At 31.8% G+C, this 17,220-nt stretch overlaps 2 protein-coding genes across 4 annotated transcripts; both read right to left on the bottom strand.

Annotated features, from left to right (window-relative positions):
* Positions 1 to 538: 538 nt before the first annotated feature.
* LOC118030870 (endoglucanase 16) lies at positions 539 to 3,240 on the bottom strand. The gene is made up of 6 exons (XM_035035168.2): positions 3,040 to 3,240; positions 2,719 to 2,931; positions 2,424 to 2,624; positions 2,191 to 2,268; positions 1,705 to 1,854; positions 539 to 1,559 (listed from the first exon to the last, which is right to left on the bottom strand). Exons 1-6 carry the CDS (start codon positions 3,232 to 3,234, stop codon positions 957 to 959), a joined length of 1,440 nt encoding a protein of 479 aa, XP_034891059.2. The 5' UTR covers positions 3,235 to 3,240; the 3' UTR covers positions 539 to 956.
* A 4,921-nt stretch (positions 3,241 to 8,161) lies between these two features.
* On the bottom strand, positions 8,162 to 13,370 carry LOC118030642 (fatty-acid-binding protein 2). Of its 3 annotated transcripts, XM_073410186.1 has the most exons (11): positions 13,123 to 13,366; positions 11,868 to 12,454; positions 11,534 to 11,753; positions 11,114 to 11,189; positions 10,914 to 11,016; positions 10,301 to 10,369; positions 9,661 to 9,697; positions 9,476 to 9,550; positions 9,338 to 9,389; positions 8,843 to 8,887; positions 8,162 to 8,762 (listed from the first exon to the last, which is right to left on the bottom strand). In XM_073410186.1, exons 2-11 carry the CDS (start codon positions 12,383 to 12,385, stop codon positions 8,665 to 8,667), a joined length of 1,293 nt encoding a protein of 430 aa, XP_073266287.1. In that variant the 5' UTR covers positions 12,386 to 12,454; positions 13,123 to 13,366; the 3' UTR covers positions 8,162 to 8,664. The 3 variants fall into 3 exon arrangements, with proteins under 3 accessions (XP_073266287.1, XP_073266289.1, XP_073266288.1); XM_073410188.1 differs by lacking the exon at positions 9,338 to 9,389 and having other exon boundaries at positions 13,123 to 13,369; XM_073410187.1 differs by lacking the exons at positions 8,162 to 8,762; positions 9,338 to 9,389 and having other exon boundaries at positions 8,769 to 8,887; positions 13,123 to 13,370.
* Between the last annotated feature and the right edge of the window lie 3,850 nt (positions 13,371 to 17,220).

Below are 17,220 nucleotides of genomic sequence, written 5' to 3'. Positions count from 1 at the left end.
TTCAATTCTTCTTCTCAAAATAGAACTGGTTCAAATCCTCAGAATGATGGAAGCTTATCAAGTCCTATTGAAGAATCAGACTTGGAATCTCCTTCAAGGAGATTTTTCATGCAAAATCAAAATATATAGAGTTTATCAATACAAATGAGCAACCTGCAAATATTATAATAAAAGCTGTTCTAGTTGAAAAGTTTTAGCAATTTAAGGAGTTTTTAAAGATTACAAATTAAGAAGGAATGTTATAGTGTAATTTTTAATTTTAATGTTATTAATTATTAGCTTTTATGAGTCAAAGTTCTTTAGAAAAACTGTCACGAGAGATTATATAAAAGTGGAATTTTCTTAACATCCATAAGAAGATTTAGAGGATTAAAGATTAAATTAGGTAATTTTCAAAATATTTAATATACATATGAAATAATCCATGCCATCTTAGAATCTAAAAGACTAGGATTTAACGAACATGATATGTCAAACCAAACCCTTTGTTGTAAAATATCTGGTTTGATAAAGAAAGAAAAGAAGTATAAAAACCGGTAATATATCTCAACAATATAACCCATCATTCTACAAATACAAATTGAAGTGCCATATCCTCGCAAATGATCATAGCCAAGATTCAATTATAGTTCACAATTAGGGCAACCAGTGTATCTGTTCATAGTTGCAAATTAATCCACTTTGTGTGGAAAAATATCATACCCAGATAGAATGCTGGCAAAACTACAGTACTAGCTTTATTTCCCTACACTAAACACCACTGAAAATCACATTACATATCATTATATTCTCTGGTGTCAATGGAATTGATGGAAAAAGAAGTGTTGAGGCATGCAAAATTCAGTCTTTGGACTATATATATATATATATAGACACACACACACACACACACGTACTTTGAGTTCTCATGATCAATCACTAAACAACAGATAATGGAATGGATTAGTGCCTGATTATTAGACACGGCCATCTGTTGCAAGCTTTGCCAAAACACCAACTGCAATAGAGTTAACGTAGGTGCAAGGCTCGGTCTTAGATGAATCCCAACGCTTATCAACAAAGTTGTCGAACCGGTCAGGTCCACCCACAAAGGCACCAGTTAGTTCATGAGGGTTTGGTGCGTCCTTGTTGAACCACTTAGCAAAGCTCGTGCCACAGTTCACTATTGCATTGGTGGACATCACTGGAACAGAAGCGCCTCTATGGTGTGCTTGCACTGGTGGATTGTGTCCAAACCCTACCATATATGATCTTTTTTCAGGGTTGCTCCCTAGCAAGTAATCTATCTGTTGCTTGGCGAACGCCATGACGCGGGTAGAGTCAAATGCTTGGTTTCCACACTGTACTTTTTGATTGTGTTCGGCGAGGATATCACTGTAGACACTAAACAAGAAAGCTGTGCTGGTAACATATTGAGTGTTGGCCCCATCTCTCAAGTTAATCATACCACCAGGAGAGATATATACTTGATGGAAGGGGCTACCAGGCAGCACTGAGCATATAAAACTGTCAGCGTCTTTCTTGTAGGATTCCAAATCCTTCACTCCCTCAAAATACAGCTGCAATTATATCAAGTGAAAATTATATCATCTCAATCTGTGATTATATATTTAGCTTCAGAAAATTAGTACTAACGAACCATATTTGAGTGAAATCATTTACCATTTTCAGAGGGAAAGAGAGAGAGAGAGAGATGATTCTCACCTTAGAGAGGAGGACTTGGGCTCCAGCGTATTTAAGGTCCCAGCTAAACTCAGCCACAGCAGCACTAGTGGCTTCTTCTTTGATGTACTTTAAGTACATAGGCTTATTGGTGGCCTTGTACAACCATGTTGCTGACCACAACAGCTCATCCTGCATTTCCATCAATATTCACGAGCTTAATTAAGATAACATTTATTTTTCGATATTTTTAGTGTGCTTATAAATAAACTTCCTCAAATATGTCTGGTTAATTAATTAGGAGAGAGGTCTTTCAATAAGAAAAGATATTCTTGGATTCTACTTTTAATAAGAACAAAAAGATATACCAAAAGCATAATAAGTTTTATATATATATATATATATATATATATATATATATATATATAATACTATTGCCATCCTTGTAGATATCCATCGCCATCTTGCTTGTGTCCCATATCAAACACATAATCTATATTTTACTTGAGAGAGGGGGAGAGAGCTTACATTGTAGCCTGAGAAAGAGCAATAAAATGGGCATTCTCCATCAAAGGTTTTCTTGTGTGTTTTAGCAAATTCAAACAGCTGAAAAAGAAGGGAAATAAAAAGAAATAATCAATCACAAAAGATATAATTTGTAAAATCAAGACAATCCCAGCATTGCAAGAATAGAAATGAGAAAATATAGGTAAAGAACAAATTAACTAAGGGAAACACTAATGTGGATGAAAAAAACCTACCAACTTGGCTTTGTTGAGGAGTCTACGGGAATAGGTACGATTAGTGTGTCGAAATACAATGGAAGCAGCAGCCATTGCAGCTGCAGTTTCAGCTGCAATCTCTGTTCCCGGGTTATTCTCATCAATCCTCAACACAGTTCTTGGTGTCCTCATATTTTCTGGTCTAACCCAACATTGATGATCCAGCACTGGGTCTCCCACCTTTATAATTCGCACCCAATAAACAATTATCAGCAACTCAAATTAAGATTAAATCATTTATGATATAATGAATATGAAAAATTATATATGTTACCTGCACGTACAAACGGTTCTTCCTGGAACTGGCTTTGAGAAAATAATCTGTGCCCCATTTAATGGCAGAACGTACATGGGGCAGCTCGCCTGTGGCATGGAGCTCTTTGTGATAAGCAAGAGCACCCCAAGCCAGAGTGGTAACAGTAAAAGCCATTGGCAGTCCATATTTCACATTGTCTCCTGCATCATAATATCCCCCAACAAGGTCCACCTAAAACAAGTTCAAGCAAAATAATTTAAATCATTAACAAAGATCATATATAAGTGTTCATGCAACGTTGATGAATAAAATTGCAGAGAAATTAGGGAGGGGACTCACATTTGCAAGTTTACCATCGTCGAGGCCAGAATCTCCTCTCCATTGTGGCCTGTGGTTTGGAGGAAGTTTTCCTGATCTTTGCGCTTCCAGGAAAATAATAGACTTAGTAAGGGCATCCTTGTAGTTAAAAGTAGCATCAACAGCCACAAAAATTCCTTTAACGAGAGTAAGCCAAACCATGATCAAAATGGCCATCCATGATCTCATCGAGGTACCCATGAGGCCACAACAAAACAAATTCAAACTCAGAATCCAAGAGCCTATTAGAGAATCCAAGAACAAGTAGAGAAATAAAGGGAATGATTTACAGAGAATGAGAGAATTGGATGTGTTTGCTAGAATTAATGGCTGCGGGGTTTATATATAAAGCGAAGGAAAGAGGCGGTTAGGCTCTTGGATCTTTTAATAGATGGTTAATTATTTGAGCTAGCTATAAATGTGATGTGTGGGAAAGAATTCAGTTGCTAGTTATATATATATATATATATATATATATATATATATATAACGGTACTTGGTGGGATAGTGAGTTTGTATGCGTGTGTTTGTGCTAGCTTAATGGAGAGATTCGGGGATGGAAACGTGGGGTTTCTCGAGGTTTGAGGACGAGAGACTACAAACAGAGTAGGTATTATTTTGGAATACGATCAAATGGGGTAATTAGGCTGTTATTACATGGGGTAATTAGGTTGTTTGGCGATTCTTATGGTTAAACATAGAGAAAGTTCCATGCACGTAGATCTGTATTCGGGGCAAACTAACTTTTGGACAAGCTTTGGTTAATTGCTCAAGTTTTAGTTTCAAGTTCGGTAGGTTAAAGATGGTTTGGTGTCCGTTTATGTAGCCTGAAATTTAGTCAACCTTCTAAAAGTACGTAGAACAATCTTTCATACGCACGCGCCATTCTTGATTGCCATGCTCTAGCTTATACAGCCATTGCCTCTCTCTTGTATGGCCTTGATGTATATATATGCATTGACAAGAGTGCAGTATATTTCCTTGCATAAGAGAAATATTTTCAATAATTAATTAATAGATATTCTTGTACAATTGATTGTTTTTATTGAGTTGATTGTTGCCAGTTTTCAAGATCTTAATTGAAAAACCACATATATATAGATACAAAAAATTTGAATTAAATTAATAAAATGGTATTGATATTTATTTGTTATTAATTAGTCGTTAAGTGTAGCTAATTAATGAGTGAGTGATGCATGCTGAAGCATCACGTTATTCATAATGATATTAGCACTTTTCTTAATTGTTAGCTAAAGTTCCAAGGAATTATATATAAAGCTAAATGGTATGGAGTTTTTATTATACACGAATTACTATTCATTCTTTTATATTTTACTATGAACTACAATGGTATAATTTTTTTAAAAAATCAATTCGATCCTCGAATTTTGTTTTAGCACAATTGAGTTCAAATTAAAGCCTAATTGAATGTTTTTTTATGGGTGAGAGTTGAATTGAAAAACAGAGAACTAAAATGCAAAACAAAGATAACATTGGTGACACATTCAAATTTATTTGTGAAGTACATTTTTGTTCCTCATTTGTTTTTGCTATAAGGTGAGCAATCCTTTGCATTTTTTAAACTTTCATTTCGATACTAAACTTTATTTTCATCATTTTTCAGTTTTTAATGAGTGAGATGATGAGAGAGAGAAAATGGTTGGAATCTTGCCTAATGATTAAAAATGTTATTTCTTCGATTTTGGCTACTAAAACATTAGCCCTTTGTTTCAAATGGTTTCATATGATAAGGGGAATTTGACTTGAATTTATTTTTTTTTTTTTACCTTGAAATGCCTAAAAACCATATCTAAAATCGAGAAGAAATTGGTTTCCAGGTTGATTTTGGGTTTTTGACTGATTTTTTGCACTTTTAAAAATTAAGGATTGGTTTAAAAAGGTTATTAGGGTGTTTTCTAGGTATTTTGAGTTGAAAATGGATTTGTAAGAAAAAAAAAAAACTAGTCACCCTGATTTTTCATCCACTATGATGGCTAGAATCTAGGTATGCCAAACGACACATCTTTTTTAAAAAAAAAAAAAAATCAGTTGAGACAAACAACATGTTGTCTACCCTATTATTTAACAAAAAAAAATAAATGCTTGTGTGGCTGGGCCTGACATTGTAGGCCCACACGCGGGCCCTTGAGGCATGGGCCAAGCATTGGCTTGGCCTGACCTCATTTTTTTCTCTGTTTTTTTTTTATTTTGAGTTTTTTTAATAATGATGCATTATTTGATATGTTATTTTTTAAAAATAAATTTTAGGGTTATGTTTTGATTAGATTATGATGATTTTTTAATGTTTAGTTTATAAAGAGGTGAATGCACCACTCCTATAATAATAATGCATTATTTGATATGCTATTTTTTAAAAAATAAATTTTAATTTTATGTTTTAATTAGATTGTGATAATTTTTTTAATATTTAATTTATAAAAAGATAAGTATTCCAACTCTTGTGAACAAGGTCATAATTTTTTCTAAACAGGTTGAATAAATCAATTAAAGGGCAAAAGGATCAATGAATAGTTAGTTGGCATATATTTTATATGGCATGCATGTGGAATAGAATAAATTATCAAGGAAGACCAAAGGTAACGTACATTTAGCATAAGCGTTGCCTCACGCGCATGGGGAAGAATCGATGGTTTTTTACTAACTCGATCCAACCTTATGCGTGCAAGCCTACCACTTTTCTTTGTTGGTTACCAACTCTTATCAAAGTTTACTATATAAACATTAGAATAACTTTTTAATTTTTCAATGTGAGATTGGAAGCCAGTTAGTATATACTTTATGTTCACAAAGAAAAATTATGTTTTTTCAATATGAGATAAGAAATATTTTTTGTTTAAATACTTCAACTTAAAAGAAAAGGATAATATATTTTCAATATGAAATAAAAAAAATCTTTTAAAATTCATTATTTACAACATATATAATCTACATCCACATGAATTATTTCTTAAATTTTTAATGTGAAAATTTAAAACCTCAATTTTTTTTAGTTTTCTCAGGTTAATCAAGGTTTATCGGGTCAACCCCTAGGTCGGGTCTAATAACTATGGTGTTAGGTTGGTGTTTTGTTTGTTAATTTTTTTCTCGATTTTATTCTATAATAATGGATTGGTTGAGAAATAAACTACATGATTTATTATTATTTTTTATAAGGTTATTACCATCTCAAATAAGTTTTTATTTTTAGGTTGGTGCTCAATTTTTTTACCATATATTTTTATCATATAATTAAAAAATATTTTATAAAAAAAACAAATTATTAAGCTCAATGGAGTCCATGACACGGTTTGTTGGGAGACTGAGATTCATCCAATATATCATTGTCTCATTAATTTTTGTTAAAAAAAGTTATCATCTTAAAATTTTGTCAAAAGTTAAATCATGTTTTTATCCATTATCAAAATTGCATTTTGATCCATAAAATCAATCAATTTAATTTGAGCTAACTCCTGCACGATTTAGTTTGAAACTCGAGTTAGGCAAATAATTAAGTTGCGAGATTTCAAAATTGACCTATTAAGTTAGATTGAATAAAACAATTAAAAAAATCTTTACACTCTTAACATGTTTTTTATATTTAAAAAAATTTGTCCGGCCCGACCTGTGGTGGAGCATGGGCCAATGGACTAGCTCTAAAGCGTAATTATTAAACCCGGACCGGTCTAGTAGGTCGACTTGGAACCCGGTTGAACAGGTGGTTGGACTGGTCCAAGTAAGGCAAAAGACCGGCCAGTGTAAAAACCCAGTAAAACCCAGTCAACCCATGACCCAGGCGAACCCGGACGAGATCCCTCTTTTTTTTTTTTTCAAATGTGGTTTTTCTCATATATTTTTAGTTGATTATTAACCCTTTTCAAAGTTCATTATATAATTACTAGAAAAATATTTTATTTTTTCAATGTGGGATTTGAAACCCTTTAGTATATATATTTTATGTTCCCAAGAAAAAAAATTATTTTTTCAATATGAGATTTAAATCCTTTTAGTATATATAGTATATGTTCACAAGAAAAAACTTATGTTTTTTCAATATAGGATAAAAAACTTTTTGGTTTAAATACTTCAACTTAAAATAATAACATAATATCTTTTCAATGTAAGATTTGAAAGATTTCAAACTATTTATTATATATACTCTATGTTCACAAGAAAAAAGTTATGTTTTTCAATATGGAATAAAAAAAAATTAATTTAAATACTTAAACTTAAAAGGATAATATAATATCTTTTCAATGTGAGAAAAAAAAAACTTTTTGATATATTCTTTTAAGTTTCATTATTTACAACATATATAGCATATATTCACATTAATTTTTTCATATGAAATATTAAAATTTCAAAAAAAAATTTATTTTTTTCCGGGTTGACCCGTATAACCCGACCCGGCCTCTTAGACGGGTCAACCCCGAGTCGGGTTTGATGACTATACTCTAAAGTAAAGAGCCATAGGTACAAAAGAATTAAAGTTAACTTAAAGATGAATTGCTTTAGTGTAATTAATCATTTATTATGATAAATTAAATAGGTTGATCAGGGATGTGCATGCATTATGTGCTCTATATTAACAGTTGATATTCTTGTGTATTGTGTAATCATTTTCTATCATGGATGTATGGTCAATCAACAACAGGAGTTCAAATACTTAGTAAAATACTCTTACTTCGATTATAATCATTTTCTACCATGTGCGCGCGTGTGTTTTCTTAATTTTATGAATTCATTGGTTGTTCAATTATTATGTTTTTTATTTTTATATATAAATTTATTATTCTAAGAGTTGTTAGTTATTGTTTTTCTTTCTTCCACCATTGTAATTTGCTAAATATACTTGAACAAGCTTGACCATAGCAGGCACCAAGTTTAGAGACAGGAAAAGGGCTATCTTTCACTGTATCTTTCATAGCCTATGACAAGTTCGCAACATAAGATGGCGACCATTTGATCTTTCTGTCCCTTTAAATCTCTGGGGTGTCCCACTTGAGTACACCGACACTTCCGTATCGATTTGCGGCCAGGAGCTCGTCTGGCTTACAACCATGGAATAGCCACTCTGCCGGTTTTGGGATTATAGCAGCTAAATGAGTGAATCACAAAACGTGCCCGATGAGGCTTATATAAACGCAGGGCAGAACCATGGTCCGAATGAACGGCAATTAAGCCATTTACTACAAGCAATAGTGCATCCTCTGTTGTAGAAACTCTAGTCTGTATGCATCAACACAGCAGTGACAGCATGCTTTACTATATCCTCTTTGTATCTGAATGATAATTGTAATAACTTGGATCTAGTTGGGGGCAGCTAAGCCCCAAGAAAAAAGTTACAAAGAATCGCTTCTGTGGTGGTTATGCACCCCCTTGAGGTCCCCATCTTCATCTCAGATTTGATTTTTTAACTAAATCTATTTGTTATATAACACGTATGACCTCCCATCCAACCACTTCCTAGATGCACATTCCAGTGCGCATTGAAATCTCCTACAGCTGGGCCACAAACAGATCTTTATAGCCACAAAAATATGTGACCCAGAAGTTCAATGAATCAGCAGCCAACTGCTGGTAAAAAATTGAGACAATGGAAGGTTTTGGTTAGCACTTCCCAATAATGCAGGCAACATTCTTGCCAATCTCTTCCTTAGTTTGCTCTGACACAGGAATATCTCCTATGTACATGTCAAAGAAAGCCCCTGTCACGTAAAACTGAAAGTTAGAATCAACTAATGGCGCCGCGCACACAAATAGACAAGGAGAAGGACCATTGACTCACTACATAAATCTTTGCTGCGAACTGCTCCAATTTGGTTACCTCCAACTGCAAGAATAGAATCTTTGCTGTAAGTTGCGTATAAAATGTGGCAATATACGAATGAAAAGATATTGTTAGATCATTCATGCACCTTGATAGGGTATAATAGTCAGCCCTTTTGCTTTACGCTAGAATGGGAAGCTCTCAGGGAGATGACACCATTATAAGTATGTGCAGGTCTGACAACAATTTTTCATTTTTTTTTCGTTTTCTTTTGTTTTTTGTTTTTTTTTTTTTTTTTTTGGCGGGGGGGGTTGTCAGGAAGAAATTCATTAATGAACAGGATCAAGCATGTAAAAAAAGGGAGAATGAGACGTCCTACTGAGAAAACAGACAACTATAAACTAATATAGTAATGCTTTTCCATCTCTCTCAGCATCTGTAAGGAGATGCCGCTAAACTAACTCCAACAACAATGTATATAGAGTATAAGATTTCCAATCAATAACTACTTACTTTCAGTTATTAGTTGCCCATCAGCTGTTCGTCGGAAATCAACTACTGTTCCCTGCACCAATTCCATTTAAAGCTGATGCAATCTGGTGAAATACGAATAGAGGTAAAGCAATGAGATCAAAAACTGGACAAACTTACCGCAGGTAGTGGGACATCTTTTGTGAAGAATGAACCAAATGTTGTCAGGCAATTGTAATCAGTGTCCGGGTTCGTCTGAGAGATGTCAGGGAAAACATTTTAGAGAATCAGAATCCTGAATGGCCATTTTCCCCCTATTTACAAAACTGATTAATGCACAAAAAATGACAAGCTGAAAAAATTACCTTTGCCAAACGGTTTCGAAGTGATTTTTCAAAGGCACTGCAAGCACATAAAATGAAAGCATGTGAGTATTGATGCTCATTTTCAACATCAGTCTTACAGTTTCATCTATGACTTTACAGAATTAATGTTAACAAGTCTCCCGGGCAAAACTATTCTAGGTGAAGCTCAGCATTGCTGGCCATGTAAATAATCCATATTCTATGATAAGACCTAGCTTCAGTAAGCATAAGGGTCACAGAACTTGAATTTAAAAACTTATAAAGTGATTGCATGAGCAAACTTAGATCAAGGTCTTCATATGCCTGACTGAGACCCAATCATCCAATACATCTTTTGTTAGTAGCCCCCGAAAATCAGAGGGTAACTTCGATGGTCTAATGATCAGAACATGAAAGGAAGCTCCATTTACACACACTCTCACACAAAATCCTGCATGGCCCAGAGAATCCTAAAATTCTAATTGAACTACTAATATATGATATAATGATAACATACTCCCGCACTAAAAATAATCCATTAAATGATAGGCCCACTACAAACATTATGCTGATAATGTCCAGGTTATACCAATGAATTGCTGAAATCAGGGGCCCAATCCACTAAAATTTCATGCACACACACAAACAAAGTTTGACTTACTCTTTAACAGTGTTGATTTTAATCCCATTGCAGTTAATCACAAGTCGAACAGTCATGGAGATGTCTTCCCTGCATTATTATCATAAGAACTTGAATAAGAACAGTATCTAAAAATTCCTTAAAATGCATTAATCGAGTTGCAGAGCCACGACAGTGAAAAAGTAAAAGTACACAAATGACAGCAAACCCATGGCAAGCGCTTAACATGATATACAAATACATCAAGCAGGTGATAAGCAATTTCCTTGCAAAATTCTACTTTTTTAATTAATTAATGCTCCAAACCTACCACATTGTTTGTTCATTTAACAAAACCAACTTCCCATAGAAATATTATTTGCTACATTAAAACTCCAGGAAAACACTCTTAGCCTACAAGATTTATAAGATATTGTATATAACTTCTAAGTAGACAGACTTTGTGGATTAAAAATTTGGAATGGAGTGAAAAGTTAACAAGATTTGTCCTGAAAGTTTCAGGCTCTTGATTTAAAAAGAAGTTTACTATAAAAACATATGAAGAAAAAGAAAAGACGCATAATGATGCAACAACATTTTAACTTAAAGAAGCTATACAAGAACAATGTGTTCAGCAAAGCCAGTGTTCATATACCTGAGAAGATCCTCGTAAAAGTCACGCCGTTTATTTAATTCACCCATTGGAACAGAAGCATACTTTGGGCCCAGTTTTTTGCAGACAGAATTAGGATGAACATCTATAAGAAATAACAAGTGTCACTAATTGAATACCACGGACATGAATGAAATAAACAAACAAAAAAAAATCCTCAATTGAAATCTAAAAATACTTACAAAAACCAAATGCATAAATCTTCAGAGTCTTTATTCTGATTATTGTCATAGTTCTGGATCCAGTGGCAACAAGGACCTGATAAAGCATGTAGAAAATGTTCACAGTGATACAAAAGCAAGAGGGATGACAGGAGCGCTCTAAACAGAAAGACTGCAACACTCAAAGTCAATATAGGCATCAATTTTCTGGTAATTTTTCAAGCTTAACAATTAGTTAGGATATAGGATTTGAATTGTAATAAGATATTTGAACTTGAAGCCCAAATTTCTAGTGATCTTCTGAAACTCAGGATCCCTAATGGACACCAACCAGAACGTAAGCAATTTATTTATATTAAGTTATTGTTAGCACAGACAAGTCCCAATTATCCAGCTTCGACAATACACGCATGCAATAACGTGAAGTTCAGAAATATTTACCTCTGAAGTTAATCTAGATCTATTCTGCCCAGTTAAGATGTCCAAAAGCATTGGGAACTCAATGCCCGTTCTGGGCTCCACAGCATGCCTTGTCCAGTTTAAATCAGGAAATGAGAGGCCTGGACATCCAGAACGCTCAACTTCACAAGGCCTTTGACCAGTGGATGCATGTACTGGTACATCATCATTCTCCCCAGGAATAGCTAGTAACTTTGAAGATCTGATGACCAATGACAGGAAAGCAAACTTTAGATAGTAAAAGAACAGCATAAAGTGCCAGTAAGTGAACAGAAGGCAACAGGCAACATATTTGATTATATCTCGAATGACTCACAAGTTGCCAAATGGTGGTATCAGAGCAGCAGCTAATGAGAGCACAGGGAATGATTGAAGTCTTTCAGCTTCCCTGTGTAGAAGCCTCATCACGAAATTTGATATCTTACTAAAAACCACAGGATGGGAAGACCCTCCTTTTGATATGGAACCGAAGCCTAACCCAGCAAGATCATGTCTAGTAGAAGTAGAGTTCTTAACTTGTGCAGGAGATTTACAGCTTCCTGGTCGGGGAGAACGCTGATTGCCTGATATTTGCCGACTCAAATTTGAACTGGATGCGCTAGTGAACCAAAAAATCAAACCACCAGCAAGCTTCGACACGTGGTTCAAAGCTTCTTGAAAAGCCATTGTTTCAGGGACATGTAAGAATCCCGATTGGTGCAACGGGTTGTCAACAAATGAACTAATTTGAGAAAAGAGATTAGCCCCAAATCCTTGTGACAATAGGGGTTCTAAGGGAAACGTATATTGAGATTCTCCATTTAAATCCATGAACAACAACCAATTGTTCCTCATTACTGCTTCCAATTCAAGAGTCTCAAACTTCTATACCAGAAGAACCTAGGTCAAACGGATGCAAAAACCCTGCAAGAATAAACGATCAGTACGAGAAGCTCATAATTGCAAGAAGTTCAAAAACATCTAACTAAGAATGTGTGAAATACTTGAATTCTAAATCTAAACGCTACATTGCCGCTTCTCATCCTTCAGAGGCTAGTTAAGGAAAACACCTTGTGGATCAACATTATTGAAAAGACCCACATTTTGAACAATGAAATGTCAGTTAATCACATATAAAAACCACGGCTTGTCGTTAATATTGGTGTCACAGAATTAAAAACACCAGGCAATTATTTTCAATAAAAACCATCAATTTGTAAAAACAAGCAAACTTCACGATCACATATTCATCCTAACAAGAAATATGAATTCAAGAAGCCAAAAAAACCAAAATAAATTAAACCATGCAATACAACCAAAGAAAACAAAAGATTGCATCTTTATTAGTTAATCCCACCGAGAAAAAGCTAATCACGCCTACGAACAATTTCCCATCATTTTTATTCAGACAAAACCCAACATTTCAAAGAAGCGAGAAGATCAGGGGTCTTTATTAAGCTAGCTAATGTAAGAATGAAAAAAAAAAAAAAAAAAAAAGAATGACCACAAACTGCAAAAGTTTGCCCTTTCCTTTCTTTCTTTTGTGTCAAATGATCAAGTGCGCAAGCAATCAGAAATTAATGAGAGCATACCTATATTAGAGGAAGAAATAAAGGTTTTTGATCAAGAGGTAGCAAAGATAAAAAATGATGATGGTAAATAGGTTTCTCCCAGCTAAATTCAAACCATAAATTCCTTAGGTTCCTGTTTTACTATGGAGAGAGAGAGCGAGTGTTGTAAGGTTTCAGAAGGAGAACAAGTCAAAGTGATTCATAATCAATAGAGGCTTCCTTTTTATTGAAAGAAAATAGAAAGACTTTTCCTCTTCTCCCTTTTCTTTTTAATGCTAATTTGTTTTGGTGGCAAGCAAATGGAAGGACAGAGAGGGTGTGCGTGTCAGAAATTAATGTGGAAAAATATATTATTATTATTATTTTGTTACGAAGTTTCGGGACTTTCACGGCCAAATAAAGAAATAATGAGAGTCGATTTTCTTCTTCTCTGTTTTATTATTATTATTATTATTATTATTATTGTGTGCATTTGAGAAGTTTGGAAGTGCGATTTAATATTGTGTTTTTAAAAGTATATTTATTATAAAAAATTATCAAGTTATTATTTTTAATGTTTTTTAAATAATTTTGATGTAAAAATATTTTAAAAAAACTAAAAGCAAAATATTTTAATACAATTTCAAACAAAAATACTATACACTAAAATCTCAAACACTTACACTAAAAATAATGTTATATATATTTTTAACATTAAAAATATTATTACCAACCAGCCACTTAATGTTATATATATATTTTTAAATTTAAGGTATTTTTTTCCTTTTTCTTTAGTTTTCTTGAACGGATAGTTATTGCTATTATTTAAAAATGGAGTGGGAGATGAAGACAGTAAATGTCGAAGACAACATTGTTGCAATACATAGCAAGTTACATGCTTAACCTTGACAAGAAATAAAATTCCATTGTAGATAGCATGTCTTTTGATTGGGCCATGGAAAGGCAGTAAATGGAGAACATGTTTGGGAATGTGTTATAAAATTTTTTTTAAAGTGTTTTTTATTAAAAATATACATAAAAAAAGGATTTATTTATGATACTAATATATTAAAATGATTAAAAAACACTAAAAAATTATTAATTTAAAACTAAAAAATTAAAAAAATTTCAAAAATTATAATTAGATCGTAATGTTAAATGGTTATTTAGTCAGGTCAGGAGTATAACTTTTGATTTACCTAGAGGCACTCCTCCAATATTTTAAAGTTTGTTAATTTGTTCCTTTGATTTGGAAGATTGTTTCATATTAGATATGCATTTGGCCCCTAAAAAAAATTTTATTTCTTTCTCTATCCTTTCATCTTATTTTATTTTCACATTAGCCCTTTACAATTTCTATACTCGTCTCAACTTATATGCTCTTGAGTTCAGGATTTGTTTTGTATTGAATTTCAACTTATTTTATCAAATACAAAACATGATGAAATTCAACATTAAATTAAATTTTAGGGGTTATTTTTTAATGTAGTAATGATTATTTTTTAAAGTATGTTTTATTTTAAAAATATATTAAAATAATATTATTTTTTATTTTTTAAAAATTATTTTTAATATCAGCATAACAAAAAAATTTCAAAATATAAAAAAATAATTTTAAACAAAAAATTCAAGATTTTTATAAACATAATTTAAAATACAATTAAAAAAAAAACAATCATATGATAGTATTTGATCACTGAATGAAAAGGTAAGAGACATTGTTATAGGTATGATATTTATGATTTGAGAGTCTGATTATGATTACTTTTAAAAAATTATTCTTGCATCAAAATGATTTTAAAATATTAATTTAAAATAAAAAAATAAAATTTTTTAATTTTTTTTTAAATATTTTGTAGAAATAAACAAGACTTTGATGCATGAGAAACAACTAACGTGGCTCTCACCTTATGCGAGTAGCTAGCCTTGTCAGTGGTAGGATTGCAGGTGTCCACATCCAAGATCACCCCACCAACTATTATTGGAAGCATTTGCCGACCTGGATACACTTTCAACTTTGAAGCACATCACCGTCCATTACCACGCAACACACTATGAGTGTGTTTGACAGCGTGTTAGTGGTTATTTTTTAAATAGTTTTTTATGTCGAAATACATGTTAATGATATTTTTTTTATTTTTTAAAAATCATTTTTGACATCAGCACATCAAAACGATCTAAAAAGTACAAACCGTATTTAATTTTAGCAAAAAAAAAAATTAAAATTTGATGAAACACCGTTTGGAATGCAATGCTAAACGGTGTCTATGTCGTCACCGGGTCAATCTTTTTTTAATATATATAAAAAAGTTTATGATGGTAGCAGAAGTAAAAAATAAATCTCAAATAAAATAAATATTAATAAATAAAATTAAAAAATAATTTTTTAATATTGATTAACTTTTTAAATTTATAATATGTGAAATCTTATACCCATATTTAATTAAAAAAAAATTTAATTCTCAACCAATTTAATATTAAAGGATAAATTAAAATAAAAAATGTCAATTTAAAAATAAAAAATATCAAAATTAAAAGAACAAAAAATAAATTTAATAGAAAAAAATAAAAAAATAAAATCATTAAAAATAAAATTTCTAAAAGTATCTCAAATAAAACAAATAAAAATCAAGATAAAAAATGACTAACATATTTATTTAGGGATAAAAGGGCTGTTAAGACTGTTCAAACATGATCTTAGAAGCCATCATTTAGTCTCTTAATATCCCTTCATGCGCCACTTAAATGGCTGGGGAATAGCCCATGCGTCAAATGCACACGTTAATCATTTTTTTTTTTATTAAATAATAGTTATATTTGTAAAAGCATTATATTGTTCTTTATCAATCTAATTATAATAAAAAAAAAATCAGGATGAAAAAAAACCCTAAACATCAGTTAAAAAAATTACTTTTAAAAATAATTTAGTTATTTAATTGTGCTTGAAAAATTAAAAATAAAAAAATTCTTTAGACACAAATTTAAATAAATGATTTTAAAAGCAATGTGGTTATTTTACTGTACATTAGATATATGAAAAGATATATTTATTTTTAATGAATATGATAATGATAAATAAATTATTATGAAAAAACATATCATTCTTAATAGTTAGTTATTTAATTTTTTAAAATGATTGCTACGATTAAAAAAACGCATATTAGACTCTCTCTCTCTCTCTCTCTCTCTCGTGTGTGTGTGTGTATATATATTAAATTATGTCAGAATAATAATATTAGTTTTATTAGCATTTGCTTACTTATTGATGTGATGCTTAAGACATCTGGAAATCTTAAATCAGATTAATGTCATCCTTCATCATCAAATTTTATGTCACTTTCCAATTTCCATGATGAAAAATCAATACACCAAATCTAAAACTTTTTTAAGTTCAGCATATTTATGATGAACTTTAGGAGAATTACCTGGTAGTAAGGCAGTGTGCTTTCTCTTTTTACTTTTTAAATTTGAATTTTAAAATTAGCATCTTTTAAAATATTTTAGGGAAAAACTTAGTTTTAAGTACGTTACAATACTTTTGTTATTAAATAAAAAAAAAACAATAATATAGCATTTTTATGGTCTAAGTTACCACTCAGTTAATTTTGATATATTTAATAATATAATTACTCAATTATTGACAACAATTATCATAAATATTAATTGCGTGTTTAGAAATACGGTTAAAATTATATTTTTATTTTATTTTTTAATTGTTTTGATATGATGGTATTAAAAATAAACATTTTAAAATAAAAAAAAAATATTATTTTAATATATTTTCAAGTAAAATAATACTTTAAAAATAACAACTATATTACTTTTAAACAATCACGCTCTAAACCTAATCTACCTATGTACTTATACTTTTCATATTTCCCACGAATAGGAACACGTGCAAGTGCTGCGAAGCATGTTAAATATGGACGTGTTGAAAGGTGAGAGGAGAACCAGGACCGAACCCAAGCCTTTTACACTGTTATTGTTGAAAATGGCACATGGGAAAGTTTGACACGTAATGATGACCGTTGAAGCGGAAAGAGGTCCAAGGAGGACTGATCGCCGCTGAACAAGCAATTCTATGATCTCTTCTTGATTTTGTCTGATAAACTCACCATGTTTCTTAATCCATGTTAGATT

Source organism: Populus alba, chromosome 6, assembly GCF_005239225.2.
Source record: "Populus alba chromosome 6, ASM523922v2, whole genome shotgun sequence".
Classification (NCBI taxonomy): Eukaryota; Viridiplantae; Streptophyta; class Magnoliopsida; order Malpighiales; family Salicaceae; genus Populus; species Populus alba.
This window is presented reverse-complemented; position numbering and strand designations above follow the sequence as displayed.

Bases quoted from the DNA above. Each gene is read 5' to 3' on its own strand.
- LOC118030642 (XM_073410186.1), bottom strand. From the start codon at position 12,385: ATGAGGAACAATTGGTTGTTGTTCATGGATTTAAATGGAGAATCTCAA. The intron at 11,190-11,533 runs GTAAATATTTCT...ATGCTTTATCAG, and splicing joins GATCTAGATTAACTTCAGAG to GTCCTTGTTGCCACTGGATC. The intron at 8,763-8,842 runs GTGAGTCAATGG...TTTACGTGACAG, and splicing joins TCGCAGCAAAGATTTATGTA to GGGCTTTCTTTGACATGTAC.
- LOC118030870 (XM_035035168.2), bottom strand. From the start codon at position 3,234: ATGGCCATTTTGATCATGGTTTGGCTTACTCTCGTTAAAGGAATTTTT. The intron at 2,932-3,039 runs GTGAGTCCCCTC...AACTTGTTTTAG, and splicing joins ACGATGGTAAACTTGCAAAT to GTGGACCTTGTTGGGGGATA. The intron at 1,855-2,190 runs GTAAGCTCTCTC...ATGGAAATGCAG, and splicing joins GCTCTTTCTCAGGCTACAAT to GATGAGCTGTTGTGGTCAGC.